The 24997-nt window shown below is 38.3% G+C and overlaps 1 protein-coding gene across 1 annotated transcript in view; it reads right to left on the reverse strand.

The window, feature by feature from the left end:
* ntng2a (netrin g2a) overlaps positions 1-24997 on the reverse strand; it is a 90153-nt gene that overhangs the window by 12510 nt on the left and 52646 nt on the right. The window contains exons 4-9 of the mRNA XM_079827974.1: positions 20341-20513; positions 19977-20000; positions 18681-18857; positions 4763-5812; positions 3164-3274; positions 2631-2702 (exon numbers count right to left, since the gene is read on the reverse strand). Coding sequence (XP_079684100.1) covers positions 2631-2702; positions 3164-3274; positions 4763-5812; positions 18681-18857; positions 19977-20000; positions 20341-20513 — 1607 coding nt within the window. The remainder of the gene's footprint in view (positions 1-2630; positions 2703-3163; positions 3275-4762; positions 5813-18680; positions 18858-19976; positions 20001-20340; positions 20514-24997) is intronic.

A 24997-nucleotide genomic window follows, 5' to 3' on the forward strand; every position in this document is an offset into this window, starting at 1 on the left:
ATAATCCGACAAGCTATTGCTCCTATGTAATTTAAGTCTGATGTTTTTGGATAGTTGTGAACACAACTCAATTTACACATTTTTACAAAAGCTGACTAAACTGTGCCACTCTAATTCCCAAACAAACATGTACAGGTATGTTGCATTTGCTTGAAGGTAATCAACTGACATATACTATAATGAGTTGACAGTTTCACAGTACATTGCAGAAACCTTATCATTTGTAAAAACTCAAAAAAGGCTTTTATTTTTTATTTGCCTTGATTCTGATTCAACTCTTTCAGCTTTACACCATTTTACTGTGGAATTTAACAACTTCTTTAAAGAAATCAGCAAAAAGAAAAAATGCCATAATTCATTCCAGCTCATCTACTTATAATATCCAATCATTTTTTGCCACTTTGTGAACTAATTATACTGAAAATTACACTGCTCATGGGAATCTCCAGTTCATTCCTATGAGACCAGAGACGTGCTGTAAAGCTTGTCTGAGTCAGAAACATTAAACCACTAAGGTGGGCGGAGCTTATCAAAGGGTCAACTGTGGATCAAAAATGGGCAGTGCTCATTGTAGCCTAGACTGCCTTCCTTATAGCCTTATATTTTCATTTCTGTTTATGCATTGCTATTTGCTGTACGACTATAATTATTTGTTTATTCTAAACTATTTTATTTAAAGTAATTTAGAGGTATTTTTAAATATATTGTGGCACCTTTCCAGTTTCATAATGTAATTTAAAGTTAAAGACAAGTTAACCAAGTAGTAAACAGTTCTTCTGTGGGTCTATTAACTGTAACTAGAATCTAGTGTAACTTTATTTTGTCCTAGTCACCTATTTCCTGTTGGTGAGGCTGAATATTCAGATGTATAGTGAAATCAACTTTCAGGGTTTCTGCAGGTCTTAAAATGTCTTAATTTGACCTTCCACAAAAAGGCCTTAAAATGTCTTCAATTGGATTAGAAAATCCTAAATTCAATATCATGGCATTAAATTAGGGCCCTATGATTTCTGCGATGCAGAAAATGTGAACAGAATTGCATAATCCATTCATAAAAATGGAATTTACTGTATAATTCAGAATGTCATGGAGTTTGTCAAATTTTGGATGAATAAATCAAAAGTATGTCAGTACACTTAAAGGGATAGTTCACCCAAAGATTACAATTGTCATCATTTACTCACCCCAATGTTGTTCCAAACACGTAAGACTTCCGTTCATCATATAAAGTGATCATTTGGATTAGTTTTACAATCTCTTTATGAACTTTTGTGAAGTGTCAAAGTGGTAGTTGCTTAGACTGTCAATGGAGGGACAGAAATCTTTCCGATTTCATTAAAAATACCTTCACTTGTGAAAGCCAGTACAATTTAATCGAACCATTAATGTAGAGTCCAGCAAGATTAAAACAGGATAAATTTTAAAACCAAAAAAATAAAACAGATTTCAAAATGAAGAAATTAAGTGTTGTTTTCTGATAAATTGAACAAAATTAAGTGAGTTTATGCTTAAAACAAAGAACAACTATCTGTCATTGGGTATGAAAATGACTTACTTTTGAATTAAGTTGATTTGTATGAACCCTTTGGCAGATATTTGTTCTTGGTTTAATCATAAAATCACTTTCACAAGATTTCTTATCTCAAGCTATTTTTTGTAAAAAAGTTATGGAGATCTGTTGGAAATTGTATTATAAAACTTTGAAGTGTCACTAACATTGTGTGCCTAGACATTTACATTTAGAGAACATATTGACATGTTATGTTCCATTCAATTGATTCCTTAAATTTTCTTTAATTGGTCTTAAATTTACCTTTATAAAACCTGCAGAAACCCTGTGTTTTTACATAACACAGTAGTTCAGACATCCAAACACACCGACTGAGTAAATAGATCCACCTGTAGGGCTTAATTAACATAGTTTAAGTGGACATTAATATGACACTGATAAACATTGATAATGAGCTGCAGTTACAGCTGTGTTTGAGAAGCTGTTCTTTTCGATTCTTAGCTGTTTAAACACTTGGGGCTTTGAATAATTGATATGATGTTTTAAAGATGCTGGCGACGTGGGGTCCTGCTGTGTCACAGTCAGCGAAGCAGTGGGATGGGTGGCAAGAGCAGCTAATTAAATATAAATGCTCAATTACTCCCCAGATCGGTGAAGGGATGGAGCGATGTTTCACAAACGATCTCTGCATCTTCAGCAGACAGCTGTCTAACACTCGCAGAGTGAAAATGCAAAGTAGCTCGTTTCTAGAAGAGGACGCTTTTGATTATACAGCCTGGGGGGAGATCTTTCTGTTTTCTAGCAAACACAATACATCATGAGCGGCTTACCTTATGAGACAAAGCAAAAAACAAAGCATGTGAGCACAAAGAAAGGAGAGAGACAAGAAAGAGCGACATGGAAGAGAGGAAATGAATAACATTTAGGCAGCAATTTTTCCACAGTTTCCATATTAGTGTCTGTCCACATTCTAGAAAACAGAAATCAAAACGGAATCATCCTATGATAAGCGTTGCCTACAGGAGCACTAATGCATATAAATACATCATTCACATAAAATGTCATTGAAGGCCTAAAAAATAATGTCTTTTTGCTGCCTTGATTTAAAGCGTCGCCTTACCTTGAAACCTGATGTATGCTATCCTTGACAACTGCGTTTTTGGCCCCCCGGGGATCAAAATCCTCGTAACAACTTTGGAATAAAAGCAACGTTAAGCTCGTTTGTTGGCTAATAGTGATACTGCTGCGCTATTGGCACAAATCACTCAACAAGGTGGAAAGGTTCTCCGTAAGGGCCGAAAATATGAAACCAGATACACTGAAATGATGCTACTGTTATTTAAGAAAACTGATCATGTAAACAAAACAGCTTAAAACTAGAGAAAACTAGGGTTTCGAGTTTCTTTCTGTGGATCTAATGGCTGCTTAACCAATCAATACACTACAAGCTGTAAATGTTGTTCACTAACAGATACTCCATCTCATCTACAGCAGCATTACTGGAAGGTACCATCCAGTCAAGTAGAAATGCATTTTCAGACCGCAGTCATTTCAATAGTTAAATGTTGTGTCAGATGAGTGCAATATCTGTTTGTTTCACTTCTATAGTCGAGCTACACAAAATACACACACTCAACTATAAACTCTGTATACCTTTTTTCTCATAGTCTTTCTTTTCATAATCTTTTTCCTTCTTTTTTTCCTTCTCGTGCTTTTTCTCTTTGGTTTCCACAGCCTCGATGTTCCTCTTAATGTCTGCAGATACTGTTTACACCAGACCAGAGAAATCATGAGTGTTTAAAGAAGAACTCGCCAGTCGTCAAGTCATTATTTTCCAGTTCATTTTATTCATCGTTTAAATCTGATAACCATACATTATTTGTTTTATGCATTGCAGACGTAGTATTTTGATATTTAAAGATTTGGTTCCAGACAAAAGGTTGGTGTGTGGTTGTGGGGTGTCTTTAAAAGAACATTCAAGAGTTTGGGGTCAGTAAGATATATATATTTTTTTAAAGTTATTTATTCAGCAGGTACGCATTAAATTATAGAAGGTAATTGTGACTTTCTATCTCACAATTTTGACTTTTTTTCCCCTCGCATTTCTGACTATATCTCGCAATTCTGACTATATCTCACAATGCTGACTTTATAACTCGCAATTCTGACTATATCTCGCAATTCTGACTTTATAACTCGCAATTCTGACTATATCTCGCAATTCTGACTATATCTCGCAATTCTGACTTTATAACTCGCAATTCTGACTTTATAACTCGCAATTCTGACTATATCTCGCAATTCTGACTTTATATCACGCAATTCTTACTTTATATCTCGCAATTCTGACTTTGTAACACTTAATTCTGACTTTATATCTTGCAATTCTGAGAAAAATGCATAATTGCGAGATAAAAATGTGCAATTATCTTTTAAAATGTTCTATTCTGTGGCGGAAACAAGCTTCCATATTAAATTGATCAAAAGTGGCAGTGAAGACATTTATACTTTTGCAAAAAAAAAAAATTATATATATATATATAATTATTTATTTTTTTTATAAACACAGCCTTGGTCATCTGTAGATCTGTAAAAATCTTATCGACCCCAAAGTTTTGAATGGTAATGTATACTAAACTTTTTGAACGTTTCAGAAACCACAAAAGTTCAAAACAAGTTTGACAGAGCGCATATTTGACGCCAAATAGAGAAGATGAAAATATCCTGCCTGAGCGCTTTCTGTCAGGATCTGTTTCAACCAAACAAATACTGTCATTATTTATTACTCTCTAGATATATAAAACTTTAGTGTTTTGTTTAAAAAGTCTTTTGAGGGATACAGTAGTTCACCCAAAATGACAATTCAATCATCATTTACTCATCCTCTTGTCATTCCGCACTCATATGACTTTCTTCTGTAGAAAAGGAATCTTTTTTCGATATAGAATATTCCAAAATGATATAGTGAAAGAGAATGGTGTCTGAGGCTGTCATTTTGCCTAACATCACATTTTGCGTTCCACAGAAGAAAGCAAGTCATGCAAGTTTTGAACAACATGAGGCTGAGTAAATGATGACAGAATTTTCATGTATTATTCCTTTAAGAGAGTTAGGCCTTTGGCTCACTTTTCTGAAGCCAATTTGGGTTGTGTAAAAGACTTCAACAGAATGAGCCTCAAAAATGAGCTTTTGAAGCTCTATTAAAAGTGTATCGTGGTGTAATTTTCACTTTAGCAGGAAATATACCTGTACCTGGGGCTTCTGCATCTTTATTTTTCTTCTCTAGTTTTGTTGCTGCTTTCTCCTCCTTGGTCTCAACAAGAGGAACTTCCCTGTTTTCTCCAACTTCAGATGGCGGTTTACTGTCAGGAGCATCTTTATCTTCTTTCTCCAAATTTGTTGCTGTTTTTTCCTCTTTGGTCTCACTAAGTGGAACTTCACTGTTTTCTCCTACTTTGGATGGTGGTTTACTGTCAGGAGCGTCTTTATCTTTCTTCCCCAAGTTTGTTGATGTTTTTTCCTCATTGAGAGGCACTTCACTGTTTTTTGCGTCTTTGGATGGAGGTTTACTCTCAGTCTCAGCATCAGGTTGAGGAGTAGCGACAGGGACTGGAGCTTGCAAAGGGTCACTTGTCAGAAGAGGTGTGGCAGTTGTAGGTGGGACTATGTTGGCGGTGACTGTTTCTGCAACTGTCGTGACAAATTCAGTACCTGGACCTTCAGAAGCTGGTTTGATTTCATCGGACACACCGGCAGTTTCTGCAACCTCATCAGATGCAGGAGCCACCGCAACAGTCGCAGGGGCAATAGAACCAGTCTCTGGTGCAACCATGACTATTGCTGGAGCATCCGTATCAGGAGATGGAGCAATAACATCAGTAGTAGGAGCATCAACATCAGATGCAGAAGTTACAGGGACAATCAAATCAACTGCCTCCATTGCTGCATCAGTTGAGGACACCTCGGTACTTTTAACCAAGGTTATCGCAGTATTTGCTGTAACCTCTACACTCGTTTCCACTGGTGCAAGAGAGGTTGGCGGTTGAATGGTGCTAGATGATGCTGAAGATGTTGTTTCAAAAGTTGCCATGGCAGCAGAAGGTGTTGTTGCCACGGTTGCAGAAGATATTGCTTGGGTGACCATATAAAGTGTTGTTGCAATGCCGTCAGAGGATGAGGCAACTGCTTCAGTAACCTCAGGAAGAACAGACGGTGGATTGCTTGTAACAAAGCCAGTTGTTGCAGTGGCGGTATCGGTTGCTGTGGCGGCCACATCGGGTATCACATCTGGTGCTGCGGAAACTGTAATTGTGTACAGAGCATAAAGAGTCAGATATCTAAACTGTTCTGTCAAAAGCAGTAAAGATGCCTACGGATGCCATTGCTGCCCTTTGGGCTTACATACTGTACGTAATGGATGTTATTGCAGCGATTCAACCTTTTGCCATTTCCAGTTCAGCAGAAACGAGATACACAAGCCCTGATAGAATCACTTCCCCCTGCTCGTGCCCCCGTCCAACTCTTCAAGGACAGGACTCGTTGCGCTTTCCTGTTATGGTTTCATGTATCTATCTCTCTCTCCATAAGTTCAATAAATTGGCCCCTTTTTGGTCTTTCTTACCATGACCTGGTCTCTTTTCTCTTATGAAATATTTAGCAGCTGTTCATTCAATCGCTATTCAAAAATAGATCTGAAAGAATTGAGCTCCGGCCTTCAGCTGAGCCACGACCGCCACGCCATGTGCTCTTGAAAGTGATTGTGTTTCACAATAACAGAGTATTTAATGATTTATCTCTCGAGGCTGGGCTTGCCATTTTCATTTTTAGTTACAGCTTCTGCGCCATCAGGTTGGAAAGGCGGACACTACACACACCTGGTGCAAGAGGCAGAAATGGTGGGATAGGTGAGGTGGTGGCATTTTGTTTTGATTACACAAAGAAAGCAAAAAAATGTCACAAATTTTCCGCAGTCAACAAAACTGAACACCTGCTGTTTAGCACATCCGATTGGAAAATCAACCTCCTTGCTAAGCTGAACTCACTGCTTTAAATGCAATAAACGAGCATATACACATTGTACTTCATATATATATAGTATAATTAATAAATAATTATCAAAAAAATACTTTCTTTTTTTTTTACAATAAACATGAGGCTCATATAAAGTACTAAATCATCCTTTTTAGGTATTGAGCATTCTAGGATCTTTGAAAGTGTGTAAAGATTCAAAGCGCCTTCTAATAGAATAACTGTAATGTATGCAGTCTCACAACCAGGAGGGCAAAAGAACAAAAATCAAAGTATGGCTTTAAACATGCTCCCTGTTGAATATTTCACCTCTCAATTATTAACACAAGTGAGACAGAATAAATGAAGAATGTCTAACCTAAATAGATAGACACATGCTTGAATATATTATAGCTCATTTCAAGGTTAAAATGTCTTTGCGAACAGAGTTCTGATGGGTTTACTCTTTAAAAATCAAAACTTTAACACTAGAAGACATTTCGAGAAAAATGTTTCTTTATGTATTTTTGTCTTCAAATTGTGATTGTGACATTTACAGGACGTTCTCTTACCTGGCTGGTCAGGTGCCGTGGGTACGACTGTGAGTGTTGGACTAGACTGAGATGGCATCGTAGTTAAAGACGAGGCTTCTGTCTGGCTCGAGATGGTAGCAGCTGGCATTGTGGGCAGAAAGCTTGTCACAAGTAGCACTTGGGACAGTAAAATTACAGTGTTGAGTTGAGAGCCGAGAGAGTAAGTAAAGAGGGCCAGATACCTCCTACTGTTAACACCTCTATTTTTAATTTTAGCTTTGGAAAACATACTTGTACTTATGCAAAAGAATACAAAGCCTATAAAAAAATACAAGTGGGTGATGTAGTGTACATCTAGCTACATTTGGTTGTATAATTTTCTAAATATCCTAAAGTTTATCACTCGCTGTTTTTTCTATTTTAACCCATTTGAATAAATGTTTGATGATGATTATGGTTTTTTAGATGCTATTACTAATTTTATCATCATACATTTATTAAATATTTTTACATGACTAGTATAAATTCAACCACAAAGCTAAATCTGTATATGGGTGTATTCACACTTGGCTGTTTTTGTTTTGTTTTGTGTCTTTGGGTTAGATCTTTATAAATGAAAGTGTGAACACTAAGCAAACCAGGACTATGGGCCAGATTTACTAACAGCTTGCACCAACACAAACCCTCTTTTGCTGTTAAAAAACTACTGTCAGGATTTAATAAAGACATACAGTGAAAAATTAGCACGGATAAGGCTAAAGATATTTTTGTTGCTGACTGCATATGCATTTGTAGGAGTTTTCCTTTCAGACGCAAAAATTATGGGAGGAGAGTGTTTAAATGAAAGGTGATTTCATAAGGTTTGCGCTCGTCAATTTACTGGTATTTGCGGCATTATTTACTAGCCAAAAAAAGCATGTCTTAAACCAGACGCTAACTGTTTTGGTCATTATGGGATTGATCTGTCTGCGTCTGTGTTCTTTCATTTGCGTGTTGTCAGTAGATCACACGCAGAACTGTCGACCCCAATCTGCGTTTTTATGGAATTGCGCTCTCACGCTTGTTTGCCCTGTTTAGTAAATCTGGCCCTAAATGTATCATTTTCTTTTTGATCCGAAGAACCAAGAGAACCGAACTACAAGTGTGAACAGACCATTAAACACCACAGCTGAGCAATGCTTGATCTTAAAGACACACTACGGTCCATCTACTACTAAACAGCAACGAAAAGGAATTAAAGTCAACATGAAATGAAAATCAACCATATTTACTTTCCCAATACAAGATACAGATCTTATTGCAAGTAAATTAAAAAGTTTGTCTGGTCCACTTTTCACAATCCAATTAATTCCCAACCAAGTTTCATCCTGCATTAGAATATCCTATATCATATTGTGAACTAAAATGGGTCAAAAATGGCATTTCATGTTGACTTTCATGCAAGACAAGGAACTAAGAGCACGACCAGTAAACGAGGCTTCATAAATCGATAGTCTCTATACACCAGCAGAACTGCTCAAAGATGCTAATGTAGTCTCTGCATGTGTCACCTGGTGTACTGGTGAGGGATTCAGGGATCACTGAGCCGCCTGTTGGAGCAGGAGGAGAAGTCGATGTGTCACTGGAGGTGGCCGTGTCTAGTCAGCAGACAGAAGGATGAGCTCGCCAGTGCAGGGATCAAATACCACGACAGTATTGCCCATCAGAGCCTAAATCAGCCTGATCTCAGCTATTCGCTGACCACAAATAAAGGGCACCGCTAAAGACACTTTACTGCAGCCCACAGCACTAAAAGGGACAAGCACTAGAGAGGGACTCGCACGCTTTTGATGATGTATGGATTTACCCATGACATCAGTCGATCATATACACTCTTGTCCACCACATGTCCATCTTTATACACTGGTGATTTTAGATGCATATACCATGGTACTGTTTGATTGCCATTTTATATACCATAGTATTATATTCAAGGTACCAATACTTTGGTATCTCCATCATGGTCAGGGTACTCATTCATTTTTATACACTAATTGATTGGTATCTGTCAATATTGGATATTTGATTGTGCATGCTCATGTTAAAAACAATTTTAATAACACTTATGTATTGTAGTGTGTGTGTGTGTATGTATGTATGTATGTATGTATGTATGTATGTATGTATGTATGTATGTATGTATATATATATATATATATATATATATATATATATATATATATATATATATATATATATATATATATATATATATATATATATACAGTGAGGAAAATAAGTATTTGAACACCCTGCTATTTTGCAAGTTCTCCCACTTAGAAATCATGGAGGGGTCTGAAATTGTCATCGTAGGTGCATGTCCACTGTGAGAGGCATAATCTAAAAAAAAAAATATCCTGAAATCACATTGTATGATTTTTTAACTATTTATTTGTATGATACAGCTGCAAATAAGTATTTGAACACCTGAGAAAATCAATGTTAATATTTGGTACAGTAGCCTTTGTTTGCAATTACAGAGGTCAAACGTTTCCTGTAGTTTTTCACCAGGTTTGCACACACTGCAGGAGGGATTTTGGCCCACTCCTCCACACAGATCTTCTCTAGATCAGTCAGGTTTCTGGCCTGTCGCTGAGAAACACGGAGTTTGAGCTCCCTCCAAAGATTCTCTATTGGGTTTAGGTCTGGAGACTGGCTAGGCCACGCCAGAACCTTGATATGCTTCTTACAGAGCCACTCCTTGGTTATCCTGGCTGTGTGCTTCGGGTCATTGTCATGTTGGAAGACCCAGCCTCGACCCATCTTCAATACTCTAACTGAGGGAAGGAGGTTGTTCCCCAAAATCTCGCAATACATGGCCCCCGTCATCCTCTCCTTAATACAGTGCAGTCGCCCTGTCCCATGTGCAGAAAAACACCCCGAAAGCATGATGCTACCACCCCCATGCTTCACAGTAGGGATGGTGTTCTTGGGATGGTACTCATCATTCTTCTTCCTCCAAACACGTTTAGTGTAATTATGACCAAAAAGTTCTATTTTGGTCTCATCTGACCACATGACTTTCTCCCATGACTCCTCTGGATCGTCCAAATGGTCATTGGCAAACTTCAGACGGGCCTGGACATGTGCTGGTTTAAGCAGGGGAACCTTCCGTGCCATGCATGATTTCAAACCATGACGTCTTAGTGTATTACCAACAGTAACCTTGGAAACTGTGATCCCAGCTCTTTTCAGGTCATTGGCCAGCTCCTCCCATGTAGTTCTGGGCTGATTTCTCACCTTTCATAGGATCATTGAGACCCCACGAGGTGAGATCTTGCATGGAGCCCCAGTCCGAGGGAGATTGACAGTCATAATTTAGGATAATAAATAGAGTGGAGGTGGAGGACATTTTAAAGGCAGACTAACAGGTCTTTGAGGGTCAGAATTCTAGCTGATAGACAGGTGTTCAAATACTTATTTGCAGCTGTATCATACAAATAAATAGTTAAAAAATCATACATTGTGATTTCTGGATATTTTTTTTAGATTATGTCTCGCACAGTGGACATGCACCTACGATGACAATTTCAGACCCCTCCATGATTTCTAAGTGGGAGAACTTGCAAAATAGCAGGGTGTTCAAATACTTATTTTCCTCACTGTATATATGTGTGTGTGTGTGCGTGTGTGTGCGTGTGCGTGTGCGTGTGTGTGTGCGTGTGTGCGTGTGTGTGTGTGTGTGTGTGTGTGTGTGTGTGTGTGTGTGTGTGTGTGTGTGTGTGTGTGTACTAACTTGAGTATGAACTCATGTGAGAGTTTTTGGTAGAATCGTAGTCACACGTGCTCCTCAATGCCAGCACAATGCTAATCATCTCTGTCTATGCCAGCATTCACAGGACTGTACATCAAATATGGAACGTGGTATTTGGCATCTCATGCATGTTAGCCTGTTTGCTGTTGTCTGTCTGGCTCAATAGGAGCAGGTGTCTTCCCTCTGGAAGAGGAATGACCATGCCATCTCACACTGCGCTGGTGCTGATGGGAGCTTTGGGATTCAGTGTGGGCAGCCCACAGCGAGCACCACAGCAGGCCGATACTTCCTGCTCTCAGGCATGCTGATGTTTTATTAAGGTTGCGTCCCTCCCCAGTGTTTCATAATTAAAGCATGGCTGAAGACACCGTTTCCTAATTCCATGGACTTATTGTATTTATATGGTTTGCTAATGAAAAATGGCCCATATTACTGATAGATGTTTTATTTAGTGTTGTGTCTGAGTGGCGTGGATGAAAATAATTTATGTCTCAGTCTCTGGGTAATAATTCAGTGAGAGATTCACACAGGGTTTCGTGTTCTATGAGATCGGTGTTGCATTTTCGCAATTACACAAACTGTTTTATATTAACTGTTAAAGGGAACATATTATGTTAAATAGGATTTTTAAAAATAGGACAACGTTTGGGGACAGTATGTTTTTGTTATGTTTTTGATAAAAGTCTCTAATGCTCACACAGGCTGCATTTATTTGATTTACTTTTAGTTATCGTTCTTGGCGTGAACCCCCTAAATGTCTTTAGTGTTACTTTTGATCAATTTAATGCATCCTTGCTGGATATTTCTGAACAGTAGTGAATAGGGGTCTAATGTTTCTGGATAAACATGTGAAAATGTAATAGAGCTGTCAATCAAATGAACTATATGTTTCGCGATAAATCCCATATACCAATATTTGCTGAGAAAATCCCCAAAATGAAGAATTTTGACGTCTCATTATTGTGGCAAATGAGCAAAATCATTGAATAGAGAAAAAGTGCTTTAGGAGTCTATGCATGTTCTTGTGTTCCATCTTTGCAATTTTTTTATTATTATTGGTTTACACTGTTGTAAATGCACTAGATTGACAGTTTATTCAACGTCTTTTACGATGACGACTTTAAGATGCCGTGTCACACATGCCCATTCACACAGAATGATCAGTAGAGGCATCCAGAGAGGTATTATCATCCAGTGCCTTTTAACAGGCTACTAATCGAATTAGCCTCTCGCAGTACAGTCATGCTTTCTGGACAACGAGTGCCTGTGTGTGAGAGAGCGAGGAGCTCTGTACGAGGCCAATGAACAGGGAACGGGTAACAGGAGGGCAGGCATATGGCCACGGGGGGTTAACGTGAGAGCTGGAGCACGGGCAGATTTCTCGCGTTCACCCCCACCCGCCATCTGCCACCGAACCGGACCAGAACCAAAAGAGCAGGCATAGAGTGGCCAGATCTACTCTCCTTCTCTGAACGCATAAGAACGAGAGAGAGAGAGAGAGAGAGAGAGAGAGAGAGAGAGAGAGAGAGAGAGACAAAGAAATAGTGTTTGTTTGAGAGAGATGAAAGGGGGAAAAAAAGAGACAGACTTGCAATCTTGTGAATTAATGGCTCTCTTCCAAAATCTAGTAAGCTGACTATTTAAGGCAGCATGCGTGCGCTCCTGCTGTCCCAAAAGGTAAGCAGCATGATTGTGCTGCCTTTTAAGAAAACTCTTTTGGCCAGATTTTAAGGCAGTATGTCAAACGATGCAATGCCAAAATGCATTGTGACAATTTATCCAAGACGGTGTACAGTGTGAGAAATGTTGATTATAAACATAATTTATTTAATGCAAAAAAAGGTTCATTTAATTTAAATTACTATCACTCAATATTAAAATATGCTATGCATTTTTATGCTCATTAGAGTTTCACAAAATCCATTTAACAAAAGTCAGTTCACTCTTTAGTATCTTCCTCTGGCAACTATTTTCTAGTTATAAGCCACAAGACCAGCTCCTATCTTAAAACCAAAATCTCCAAAACTGTTTGCCAAGATTACATTTCAATATGAGCATTTCAGTATAAACTAATGAAATGTAATGTATCGCTCATGTCAGAATGTATTACTGATTTGAAATATACTATTGAAGCATTGAGCACACACATATTGGGTAAATCAATTTAAAAAAAGATTAATTTGATTATTTTTAGCCATTCTTTTTTGCATTTAATAATAAGTGTTTTATATTTTATAGGTATTTTATATTATGTATTATTATTATTTTGTAAGTAGACATTTTTTTAATCAAAAAATATGTTAAAGGTGTTATGAACTGGCTTTTTAATTTTTTTATACTGTTGTCTGAGGTCAAATTATGACGTTCACGTGGTTTTTACATTCAAAAACATCATAATGAATAAGTAATAGGCTATTTTCTGCCTTGGTTTTGAGGCTCTCTGAAAAACGGTCGGTTTTGATGGGCGTGCCGCCTTGAAGACTTGGAAATAAACGCCCACGGCTAGGATTGGATAAGATTTGCTTGCTTGCGCTCCCCTGTCAGTACACGTGAGGAATTGTTTTGAAAGCGTGTGGGAAAACGCTCAGAGGGCTTGAAAAATATCTTTATCAAACAACACAAAGATTCATCTCTCATCCACCCGCGATTGATTGGAATGTTATTTTCTATATTACTTGGCTCGCCCGATCATCAGTGAATATAACCGCACACACACGCGCGCGCGCACAAGAAAGGAATGTTATTTCACTACAGCCCGTCGGCAGGCCGGTGATAGTCCGTCTGAAAAACACATAGCCCCGGGACTTTGCAAGCTGGCGTCCGAGTCTGATCACGAATGAACCAATAACACCTTCTCCAGCCTGTGACCGCGTGCTAAGGTATGTAATCAATAGATATCAAACCATCTGTAACAATGCAATACTTACATATAAAACACATGTTTTACTCACATAAGTGTGTTGCACCGTTCCTATCGGATCCAATATAGAAGGCACAGCATTGTGTTTTAATCTCAATATGTCTGCAAATCCAGTCTCGACCTCTGTCTTGTTTACAATCGATTCTGCGGTGAAATGAAGCGAACAAACGCAATGTCTTAAACACGTGAGCTGGAACCAGCATCGTTTAGCTCCACGAGTCGGTGGGCGGGCTTAAGGCGGTGCTTCTGCGTCCTATTACGTCAGTGGTCGACATATTGTGAGATCTCTCGTTTCCTGGGCCTGGTGTCTATAAAAGCTTTTATCTGACTAACAAGGAAGTTTTCAGCTCTAAAACTTATATCACAATGAACTTTTATATATCAAAGGCTCAAATGAAAGTTGATTTCTCAATTCATCACCTCTTTAATGTGCATGCACATTCTAGAGCAAACTTTCAAAAAAAGTGATTGGCTCTTTCAAATGAACGTTTGGTCTTCCATTCCCTCATGCACCATATTGAGCATTACATTTTGAATTGTCTGTCTCTTGCATTGTGCTTGAGTATGTGTGCTTGACTAATGGAACGCTGTTTGTCTATGACCCATTAAGTCGCAGCCTATTCAGATCACTTATGAGCTTCCATTTCAGTTAACATGCTGTCTTAGAAGACAGGCGCCTATGTAGGCTGTAGACAGCAAGGAAGTTCTCTTGGTTTTGGAACAGAGCCAGTTCCTTGCAGTAATTATGAATAATTTTCAGCTTTATTACATACAGTTGCTCACTAAATCTTCGAGATGCTTCTCCCCATGCACTGCCTCAGACACTTGGGCATGAAGATGTGCAATAACATTGCCCTTGCTGGATAAATGCATGAGGGTTATTTTTAGTGTGATGGGAGGCCCACAAGATTAATAAACATTCATCATCCATTTCCTCCAAATTCCTGCTCTCTGTCTTTCTCTATTGCATTCTTTCTCTCCCTCTCTTGCACTCTGTTTTCCGCTCTGTCTTCTCCTTTAGGACAGTGAGAGCTTTCTATCACAGTTTTCAAACACTCTATCCAGGAAAGAGGAATGGAATAAACGGTGCTTTCATATTTTATTCCTCATCCTCTCACACAGTAAAATTGAATAAAAATAAAATAAAAAATTATACTGATGGCAGTAGGGTTCAATCCCAGGACTGTTTGGAGATCATTTTGGTAATGATGTCTTGATTCGCCCCTGAAGCGCATATGCTGATAACCTTCCCATTTCAACATGACTAGTGCAGAGGTCACTGCAGCTGCAGTCCTACTCGAACAACTACATTTGAACCAAGATTTGCTTCCTCATTGTGACTCCTTCGCGCCAATAACTGCCGACTTAGACTAGAATGCCGTCTGATCATCGTGTAAAGTGACCAAACCCATTTCGTTTTTTAATATTGATGTTTATGGGTGGGTAAATCTGAAATCATTGATACATGCCACAATAATAGACTGCCGTGCAATGAAGTGTAAAGTAATACTTACTGATTATTTCACAGACTTACAGACTGGATTTACACTGTAAAACTGGAAATTTCCGTTAACCCTTAAAACACAAACTAATGCAATGTATAATTCAAAATACAAGTAAAACGATACGCAAAATTCCTTCATATTTATACAGTACATTGTGCCCTATTTTTACTGACTTTTTTACAGTGTAGATTTTTGGTGTCTTGTTTATATGCCACTAACAAAGTTGAATTTTCATTGAATTTTCCAATTTATTATTTACTGGATACAAATTTTAAACAATTATTTAATAAATTGCACTACAAAATTCTAGATTCTAAATTCGACTTTTATTTAGCAATGGTGAATTCATTTGATCAAAAGTGACAGTAAAGACATCTATATTATTACACAAGTTTCTATTTCAAATAAATGCTTTTCTTTTGAACTTTGAAAGAATCCTTACGAAAAAAATGGTCAAGGGTTCCACAAAAATATCTGAGAACAAACTTTTGAAATGTAGTGTAACTAAAAAACTGTCCATTTTGTCCATTTTCATTGTCAATTGAAATGTATTTTGTTCATATATATATATTTTAGTTATGTTACTATAACCTTTTGAGATTGTATACATTTACAAGGCCAGAAATCACTATTTTAAATGCCTGAGATTTACCATGTGCATGGGAGCCAGTCATAACTGCCTCAAAACAATCTTTCAAAGAACTGATGTTATGTACAGAGCCCCTAAAGGGACATGGTGAGAAAAAATATGAGATGGGAGGAAAAATTTTAAGTTAAAATGATTGCATTCTCTCGCAAATGTTTTGCATTCCCCAGAGAAAATTTCCGTTCCCTCACAAAACTTTTGCAAGCGAACGCAAAGTTTCTAGGACGAACGCAAAACATTTTATGAGCGGACGCTAAGTTTCTCTAGCCTGGCTCTGCCCTCCTACGTACTTCTGCTCAATTTGTATTTTCTTCAGTATTCCGTCTGGGATTGCGGTATATTCTCTGGCTTTCTCTGGTCAAATTTTAACCGGTCCAGCGAACAGAGGGAGTGGCTGAGAACGATAACGTTGATGTTGTGCGCTAGTTTGAGATGACATGCGTCACGACTAAATGTTAGCAATTGGTTATGGCAGATCCAGAGTGGCTCTGGGCAGATCCAATAGTTTTAAACTTCAACAGAGTACACGCCTTCAAGGAAGTTAACGCTTGTCAATGGAGAGTGGCCAGACTGTACAAATTAAATGTATGAGGGTCTGGTAGGCTAAAGTTTCTCAGGGGAACGCAAAACATTTGTGAGAGAGCGCGAAAGCATTGATGAATACATTTTCCTCCCATTTCATATTGTTTCCCCTCACCATGTCCCCTTAGGGGCTCCGTAGTTATATTGATTGTCAATGGGACGTTTGAGGCTGAGACTAACTTTCATGCAAAATAAAAATCTTACTCAAGTTTCATAATCTGACCATTCAGATTTTGGCAATGTCCTTGGTGAGTATCAGTGTTCCATTATTAAGTAGAATTAATTGGTAATGGATGATAAAATGAAACCACAAATTCTTTCCAGGGTCGAAAAATATTAGAAGTGACCATGAAACTTTTAGTACAGAACAAATTCATCCTGTAACAGCAAACACATCACTATGTCTATTTTAGAAGGGGCATCACACCTAATTCTCGGGAGAAAAACCTCTCTCACACATCATTAAACATACATAAAATGCTACTTTTTGCGGACAAATGTTGCCAGACCTTGCAAAATATGCATTGCATGCTGTGGAAGATTATTCCGCCCCATTCCAAACAATCCCAGTTCTTTCCAGTGAAGGTTATTAAATATTTTCAGCTTGGCATTGATTAAAAAAAATGACATCACAAACTCTAAAATCAGGCCATTCTGACAGGACCTAATAATATTGAATTATGGAGATATTTCAACATATTACTTTGAGTGAAATAATGTATTAATGTGTCTTCTGCATGTGTTTGATGGCAGGCAGCGGGACCCTGAGGGAGTGTGAGAGTCCACAGCCCGACACACACTGAGATAAATTGCTCTCACTCCAGTGAGTGTTATTCATTGGTCAGAGGTTGGGGAGAAAAGCTTCTCAGGACCCAAAAGCACTGTACCACAGTACAGTTATGGTAATACAGATGTGGTCAGAATTATTGGCACCCCTGGTAAATATGATCAAATATGGCTGTAAATATAAATCTGCATTGTTTTGGTCTTTTATTTAAAAAAATCACAAAAATCTAACCTTTCATTTAAGTAAAATAATTGAAAGTGGGGGGTAAATCACATTATGAAATAAATGCTTTTCTCCAAAACATGTTGGCCATAATTATTGACACCCTTTTATTAAATACTTTTTGCAACCTCCTTTTGTCAAGATAGCAGCTCTGAGTCTTCTCCTATAATGCCTGATGAGTTTGGAGAACACCTGACAAGAGATCAGATTCCCAGATCCATGTTGGTGCTTCTTCTCTTCAGTTCAGCCCACTCATTTTCCATGCTTTAGCTATTTTCCTACAGCCACTTTCTATTTTGTGAAGCTCAACAATCTTTTGCTGCAATGAAAGGTTAGATTTTTGCAATTTTTTTGAATGATAGATCAAAAGGATAAACAATGCAGATTTATTTTTACAGCCATATTTGATCATATTCACCAGGGGTGCCAATAATTCTGAACACAACTGTAATCCCACATGCCAGTACTTGTGGTATATGGGCAGTTGGCAGTTGATATATGGGCAGTTAACATGACATGAAATGTAATTTCTCTTCATTATTTGGTTGGACACATAAAAAAATTATTTATTCAAAACATTTTTTTTTATTTAAATGTTTTTGTTTGGGAAAAAAATGCTGGCAAAGCTGAATTTTCAGCATAAGTCCACAGTCGTCAATGTCACATGATCCTTTAGAAATCATTCTAATATGCAGATTTGCTGCTCAAGAAACATTTTGTATTATTATCAATGTTGACAAGAGTTTGTGCTGCTTAATTTTGTAAAAACTTTTTTTATTAATTGGAAATATAAATATTTTGTTACCTTAACTCTCACTTTTGATCCGTTTAATGCATCCTTACTGAATAAAACTACTTTTTTGTGTAAATTTTGTGAAAAATTATGTTCATGTTCATTTGTCAGCTACCCATATACATGTACCATGGTACTGAATGATTACGTATCCATTTACTATGGTATTTACATAGTGCATGGTAATATGGTAATAAATACCATGGTACATTTTGGTACTTTTATGCAGTTCTCTTATCTTGTAAATAACCTAATCTTCTAGTTTACCTAAAGGGTTCGTCTACTGAACTCTGCTCTACTACTACAAGACCAACCTATTTTAAATCTACAGAGCATCACACGACAAACTGCACTACTCTAATGACTTTAAAAAAGCTCGAACCTGTAAACGTATCTACAGACGTTGATGGAGCCGGTGTCTGGGATACTGTGATTGGTTGGACTGACTCTGTGCTGGTTGGTGTTGAGTCTGAGGTCAGTTGGATTGTGGGTGGTGTTATGGATGTAGTTATAGACATTGGTACAGTTGCTGGGTCAAGCGTAACTGCTAGTGTTGGCACTGAGGATAAAAAACAACATTACAGCCCGTTGAGACCAAATTCAGATGCAAGTCTTCTGGCAAATGGCTAAAGGTGCACCAAGTCATTTATTTCAGGTCTTGGACTTGACACTGACAACAACTTGAGATGTTGAAGATTTGAGTAAAAGCGTAGTTTTTGGTTTCCGACAACATTGCCATATACCCTTTTTATTAAAGGTGCACTGTGTACATTTTAGCAGTATCTAGCAGTGAGGTGGCGAATTGCAACCGCTCACCCCTCCCTTCCAAAGCACATTGAGAAGCTACGGTGGCCGATACAGGACAAAGATGTCATCGTCTGAGACAGCAGAGAGTAGCTAGCGCTCTGTAGAGAAGTTTGTCCGTTTAGGGCTACTGTAGAAACATGGCGGCACAAAATGGCGAATTCACTGTAAGGGGACCCGCGGTGTATGTAGATAGAAACGGCTCATTCTAAGGTAATAAAAACATAACGGTTCGTTATGTAAGGTCTTCATACCCTACGCTGGAAACATAGTTATGTTTATTATATTGCATATCTGTCAATCGATCCTAATAGATCCTAATTCCTCAACCGGTAAGTGTCCAAAAATAGTTTCACAGATTCAGCTGGTCATGTGATCTCATTATGGTATAATGAATCATTTGAAACATTTTAACGTTCTTTAAATACAAAACGTAGTAACATCACTATAAACGTGAAACACTTCAGCTTTAAACTGGGGGGGGGGGGGGAATACTGAGTGCACCTTTAATACGAATCTTGAGGAAAAAGATTCCTCATGGGATCAGTCATCACTTCCGATTTCCAACAAAACAGCATTAAAACCACCACAAATGGGCAGAACTGCACTGAAATCTCCCATAACCTTGAGCACACCCTCATACATCACAAACCAGCATTAGAATGCTTTGCGTCTTACATCACATGAAACATTTATGAAGTAGAAAACTGTGGAAAAATGCATCATGCCATCAGAGTTCACAGTGACATTTAAGGGACGGATCAGAACTGACGTCTTGTTAATGACATGAAATAAAGAGGCCAAAAAGAGTGCTGGCAGCAGGAGTGAAAACATGAAAACAACAGTCAGCGTATTCCGTTAGCATGCCACTTACTGCCAGACGTTCCAGATGCCTCACCTGCAAACAGAAAGAGAGGAAGATGAAACAAATGAGAGAGTTTTACTCATTTCCAAAACACCCTTGTGGGTTTATTTGATTATTTCTCTACCGCTCTGGAGCACATCTAAGATTAAAAATACAGAAGCCTGCCTCGCTTTTGCAGGCAGTGAGCGTACAGTAGCGATGAACTGTACATTTCTACTATTCAGTGTGCCTATCTTCCTTTTATTGCGAAGATGCCTTGAAAGCTTTGTGCTATTCTACTTTCCTTAGCAAGTGAAGATGCCCCAGTTTTCTACACGGTATGTAAATCATAGCTGCTTCTCAGGTGTGAATACAGCAGGTGCATAATTCTTACAAATGTTCGGGGAGCCGTTGGGTGTGGGCAGGTAGGAGCCGGGCTTCCAGGACTTGGCTTTGAAACCTCTCTCACAGGCCGAACAGTCTTGTCCAGTGGTGTTGTGCTCGCAGTCGCACTGAAGGGTCCCGTCACGGAGGGAGCACTGACCGGCGTGGAGGTTACACTTACACCTGTGAAAGCAGGAAACGGCGGACAATTAGCACACTTGTTACATCGCAGCCACAAGCAAGGGCGAAAGCTGCACCGCCGAGGACGATTCTCACATTTTATTTGTTGGGGTCACCTGAGGTAGCTCATTAGCTCACCTACTTGGCTCCAGAACCAGCTAGGCTAATTAGTGGTGCCAGACACCGTAGCGCACGGCTAAAAACAGTACCTGTAGGGAATATTGTGGATACTTCAGAGAGGGGTTTTGGGAGATTCCACTGTGGGCTGGGCTATCCAGTACACCGCTGGTTCAGACATGCTGGTTTTGTTTTCATGGCCGGTGTGGACAAAATCTCAGATTTAAGGCAGTGATTTTATTGCTGGAGGTCAGCAGGTTGCTGTACACTGCAAAAAAAGCATCTTCTTCCTCGATATTTTTTGCACAAATACACTTAACATTCATTCTTTAATCAATATACATTTACTTGAGAAGCAAAATGACAATGACTTTACTCTAAACAAGAAAAAAAATGTTTTCTTTAAGTATAAAGTTGTTTAATTTTGATATTTTTTTCAGAAAATAAGACTTAATATTTTAAGTAATTTGCCTCTCTAGTACATGTGTCTTGATTTTGTCTTAAAGGGATAGTTCACCTAGCCTAGTCTTACCAGACTCTCGTACATTTAATTTGTACATAAGAGTCTGGCCACTCTCCATTGACAAGCGTTAACTTCCTTGAAGGCGGGAACTCTATTGGATCTGCCCAGAGTCACTCTGGATCTGCCATAACCAATCGCTAACGTTTGGTCGTGACGTATGTCACGTGCCGTTCGCCTTTGATTCTCACAGTGCCAGTGATAAAACCTCGTGCATTCGGATTGTGATTTATTCGCGCTGCTCTCGTGGTCCGTAACATGATTGTATATGCTGTAAATAAAATGTAATATGCTTGGTATGATAAGAATAAATGCTGCCGTAAATAACAGCCCAATTCAAATGTTTACGTGCTTTTCTTCTTTTATTTTTTGAGCGGTGATGAAATATTTTGCTCTTGTAAAGTCTAGAAATGCAAATTACAGCGCACGCAACCGCACGGTGCTCAGCAGGGGTCTAAAAAGGATATAAACAGTGAATTTTGAAGTGATATATTCTTGAAAACTCAGAGATGTGGATTCGGAGAGCAATTACATTGCCACACGACCTTGGTGTTTGTCAAAAGCAGTCGGTAATTCAGCCTAGGGTTTTTCTCGCGGGTGGTGGGAGACGGACGGCTTCAACAACTCCTTCACCACTAACGGAGCGAGCTGAAAAAGACTTTTCCCGGACCACAACATCATGGCCACCAACAAAACTCAGCAGTGATTGTTCTTTCTCTGTATAACGGAAGTTCGTTTGTTCAGGGAAGAAGGAGGCGGTAACCGGCGAACGTTTAACAACTTTTAATCAAATAATAAACACAAAATGAAAGTAAAAGCAGCAGCCCCTCACGGACGACTGCCGCGCACATACATTACAAAACGTAAACAAAACACAACTTAAAATCCAGGCCAGGTTCTCTCTTGTCCTTCACCGGTGTTGCTCGTCCTTATTTGCCTCTGTGCTCCCTCATGAGAGGACTCGAGACCGGTGTGTCTCATTCTCAATCACGCACACTGGTCTCGCGCGTTCGTCACCTCGCCACACTCCGGCTTTAACTTCTGGACATTTGTCAGCGGTGCCACACACTCGCATCTTTCACCGCCGCCATTACTGAACTACAATTCAAACTAGCGCACGACATCAACGTCATCATTCTCAGCCACTCCCTCTGTTCGCTGATTGGACCGGTAAAAAATTGTTCGGGAGAAAACCTAAGCATATACAGCAGTCCCCGACGTAGTACTGAAGGAAAATGAAAAGTGAGCGGAAGTATGTAGGAGGGCGGAGTCAGGCTATAGTTCACCCAAAAATGGCTCATGATTTACTCACCCTCAAGTCATCCTAGGTGTATATGACATTCTTCTTTCAGACTAATAATATCAGAGTTCTATTAAAAAAAGTCCTGGCTCTTCCAAGCTTTATAATGGCATTGTTCGTTTTTGAAGTCCATAAAAGTGCATCTATCCATTAGGGCTGCACAATATATCTAAATTATTGAAATATCGCAAATGTACACATCGCAATATGCATATCGCAAGGGCACGCAATATCTGAATGATTTTAATAGGCTACTTCAACATTGTGAAAAGTGTACGTTTTAGGTTGACACATATAGCAGAGAATAGACTGAGCACACGACTGTTACTTATGTGACTGACTTGACGTTAAAACGAGTTATTAAACATAATAACTTGCGAAAAATAACTCCTTGCAGTCTCGTGCTGTCTGCTGTCTGACACACACACACTGAAACATGCACACAAGCCGTTCTTTTTTCGTGTCGTGTTACACACTTGAACTGTCAAATACACACAGTTATTTCAAAATGGCTGTCTTGATGAGTATTCATGGAAACACAGTCGGTTATGCTTTAAGTGAAAGATATCAGTTGGGGAAAGAAATAGATTTTACACACTTAAAGCAATATCGTATCGCGTATCGAATATCGCATTATTTAACAAGGATATTGCATATCGCATTTTTCTTCAATATCGGCCTACACAGCCCTACTATCCATCATATAACTGCTCCACATGGCTCCAGGGGGTTAATAAAGGCCTTCTGAAGCGAAGCGGTGCGTTTGTGTAAGAAAAATATCCATATTTAAAACTTTATAAAGTAAATTATCTAGCTTCTGGCGAATCGCCTTCCGTTTTCAACATACGGAAAAAGTGTAGCGCCTCTCGCAGTTCAAAATGCTTACGCTTATGCTGTCTGACTACATTGCACACCAGTTACACTCATCAGACGTAGCGTAAGCATTTTGAACTGCGATTGTATTCGTCTGAAAGAAGAATGTCATATACATGGATGGCTTGAGTGTGAGTAAATTATGGGCTAATTTTCATTTTTGGGTGAACTAACCCTTTAATGCACTGGCATGCTTTTTGAGTCGCGTAAGTAAATCTGCCAGTGCAGTGTTGACATCGTAAACTATCACGGAGTCTATTTACACTAAGTGCAAATAACGCGCCTTGTTGACAAGTGCTATTCACAGTAGCTCTGCCCAGAAATGCCTGGTTGGGCCACACAAGATTAAAAAAGATGCAGGTGTTGTAATGTGTTCAGTGATGCAGTCAGTAGAGTGTAAGGTTCATGAAACTAGGTTTTGATGCGATCAACCCAGGTTCGAATCCGCCTTTTGCCGAGCTCGCTCTTCTCCCTTTTCCCATCACATATCACATCGGAAAGGCATTTACTTTCAATAAAAAATAAGAAAATGCTCTAAAAGTGGAAATAAAGTGCCTAGTGACTGTTTAATAATAATAATACAACAAGTATTTTTTGCGTAGGGGTAGGTGTAGGGAGGGCTTTTATTGTCCCATTAAGGCGGCATCCATTTAATAATTTTAATAAATATAATCATTTACACATTATTATTGCTTCCTGTTAATGTACAACAGGTGCAAATAGTATGTATCTGCAAAAATAAAAAAATGCATCTAATTACTATTTACACATATTGCAAAGAACTGCTACTTTTACTTGGTGTGAATAGAATATATCACTATTTTCACTCAGTGTAAATGGTAACACTTTACAATAAGGTTTCATTAGTTAATGTATTAACTAACATGAACTAACCATGAGCAGTACATTTGTTACTGTATTTGTTCATCTTTGTTAATGTTAGTTAATAAAATCCAGCTGTTCATGTTAGCTCACAGTGCATTAACTACTTTAATAAAGATTTTAATAATGCATTAGTAAATGTTGAAATTAATATTAACAAAGGTAAATAAATGCTTTATAAGTGCAGTCCATTATTAGTACATGTTAACTAATGAACCTTATTTTAAAGTGTTACCGTGTAAATAGCATCGCTAAGAAAATGCTGCTATTGTCACTTAGTGTAAATAAAATATATCACTATTTTCACTATTTAACATTAGTTAATGCACCGTGAATGCTAAATAGAAATATAAAATGAAAACGATTTTAGAAAAATCCAAATATGAATAGATATTTTAATAGTATATGCATGTACTAAAATAACACTGGTGCAGTAAGACAAGACACAGTCTATGAAAACACACTTGTGTAGTGTTGCTTTTCAAAGATTTTTAGATAACGTTACTGGAAAAGAGAAAGATTAAAAACTCATAAATAAGTAATCCTAAAAACTTTTGTCCACTCTTCTAGATATTAGAGTGATATTAAAGTCTTTTTTTGTTGTTACTTTGCTAGATGTTTGTAATCTTTCATCATTATCAACTCTTCCCATGACTCATATTTGTAAGCACTATAGAGGCTGTTTGTGTTTGTTGTAGATGCGGGTGAGTTTGATTCTCTTTGTCTGTGATGTTGGAGATAAAACTCGTGGATCTGTGGGGACAGTAAACAGCATCCGTCTGCTCTACTCCAAAT

The sequence above is a fragment of the Gobio gobio genome, assembly GCF_949357685.1.
Source record: "Gobio gobio genome assembly, chromosome: 10".
In the NCBI taxonomy this organism is placed as follows: domain Eukaryota; kingdom Metazoa; phylum Chordata; class Actinopteri; order Cypriniformes; family Gobionidae; genus Gobio; species Gobio gobio.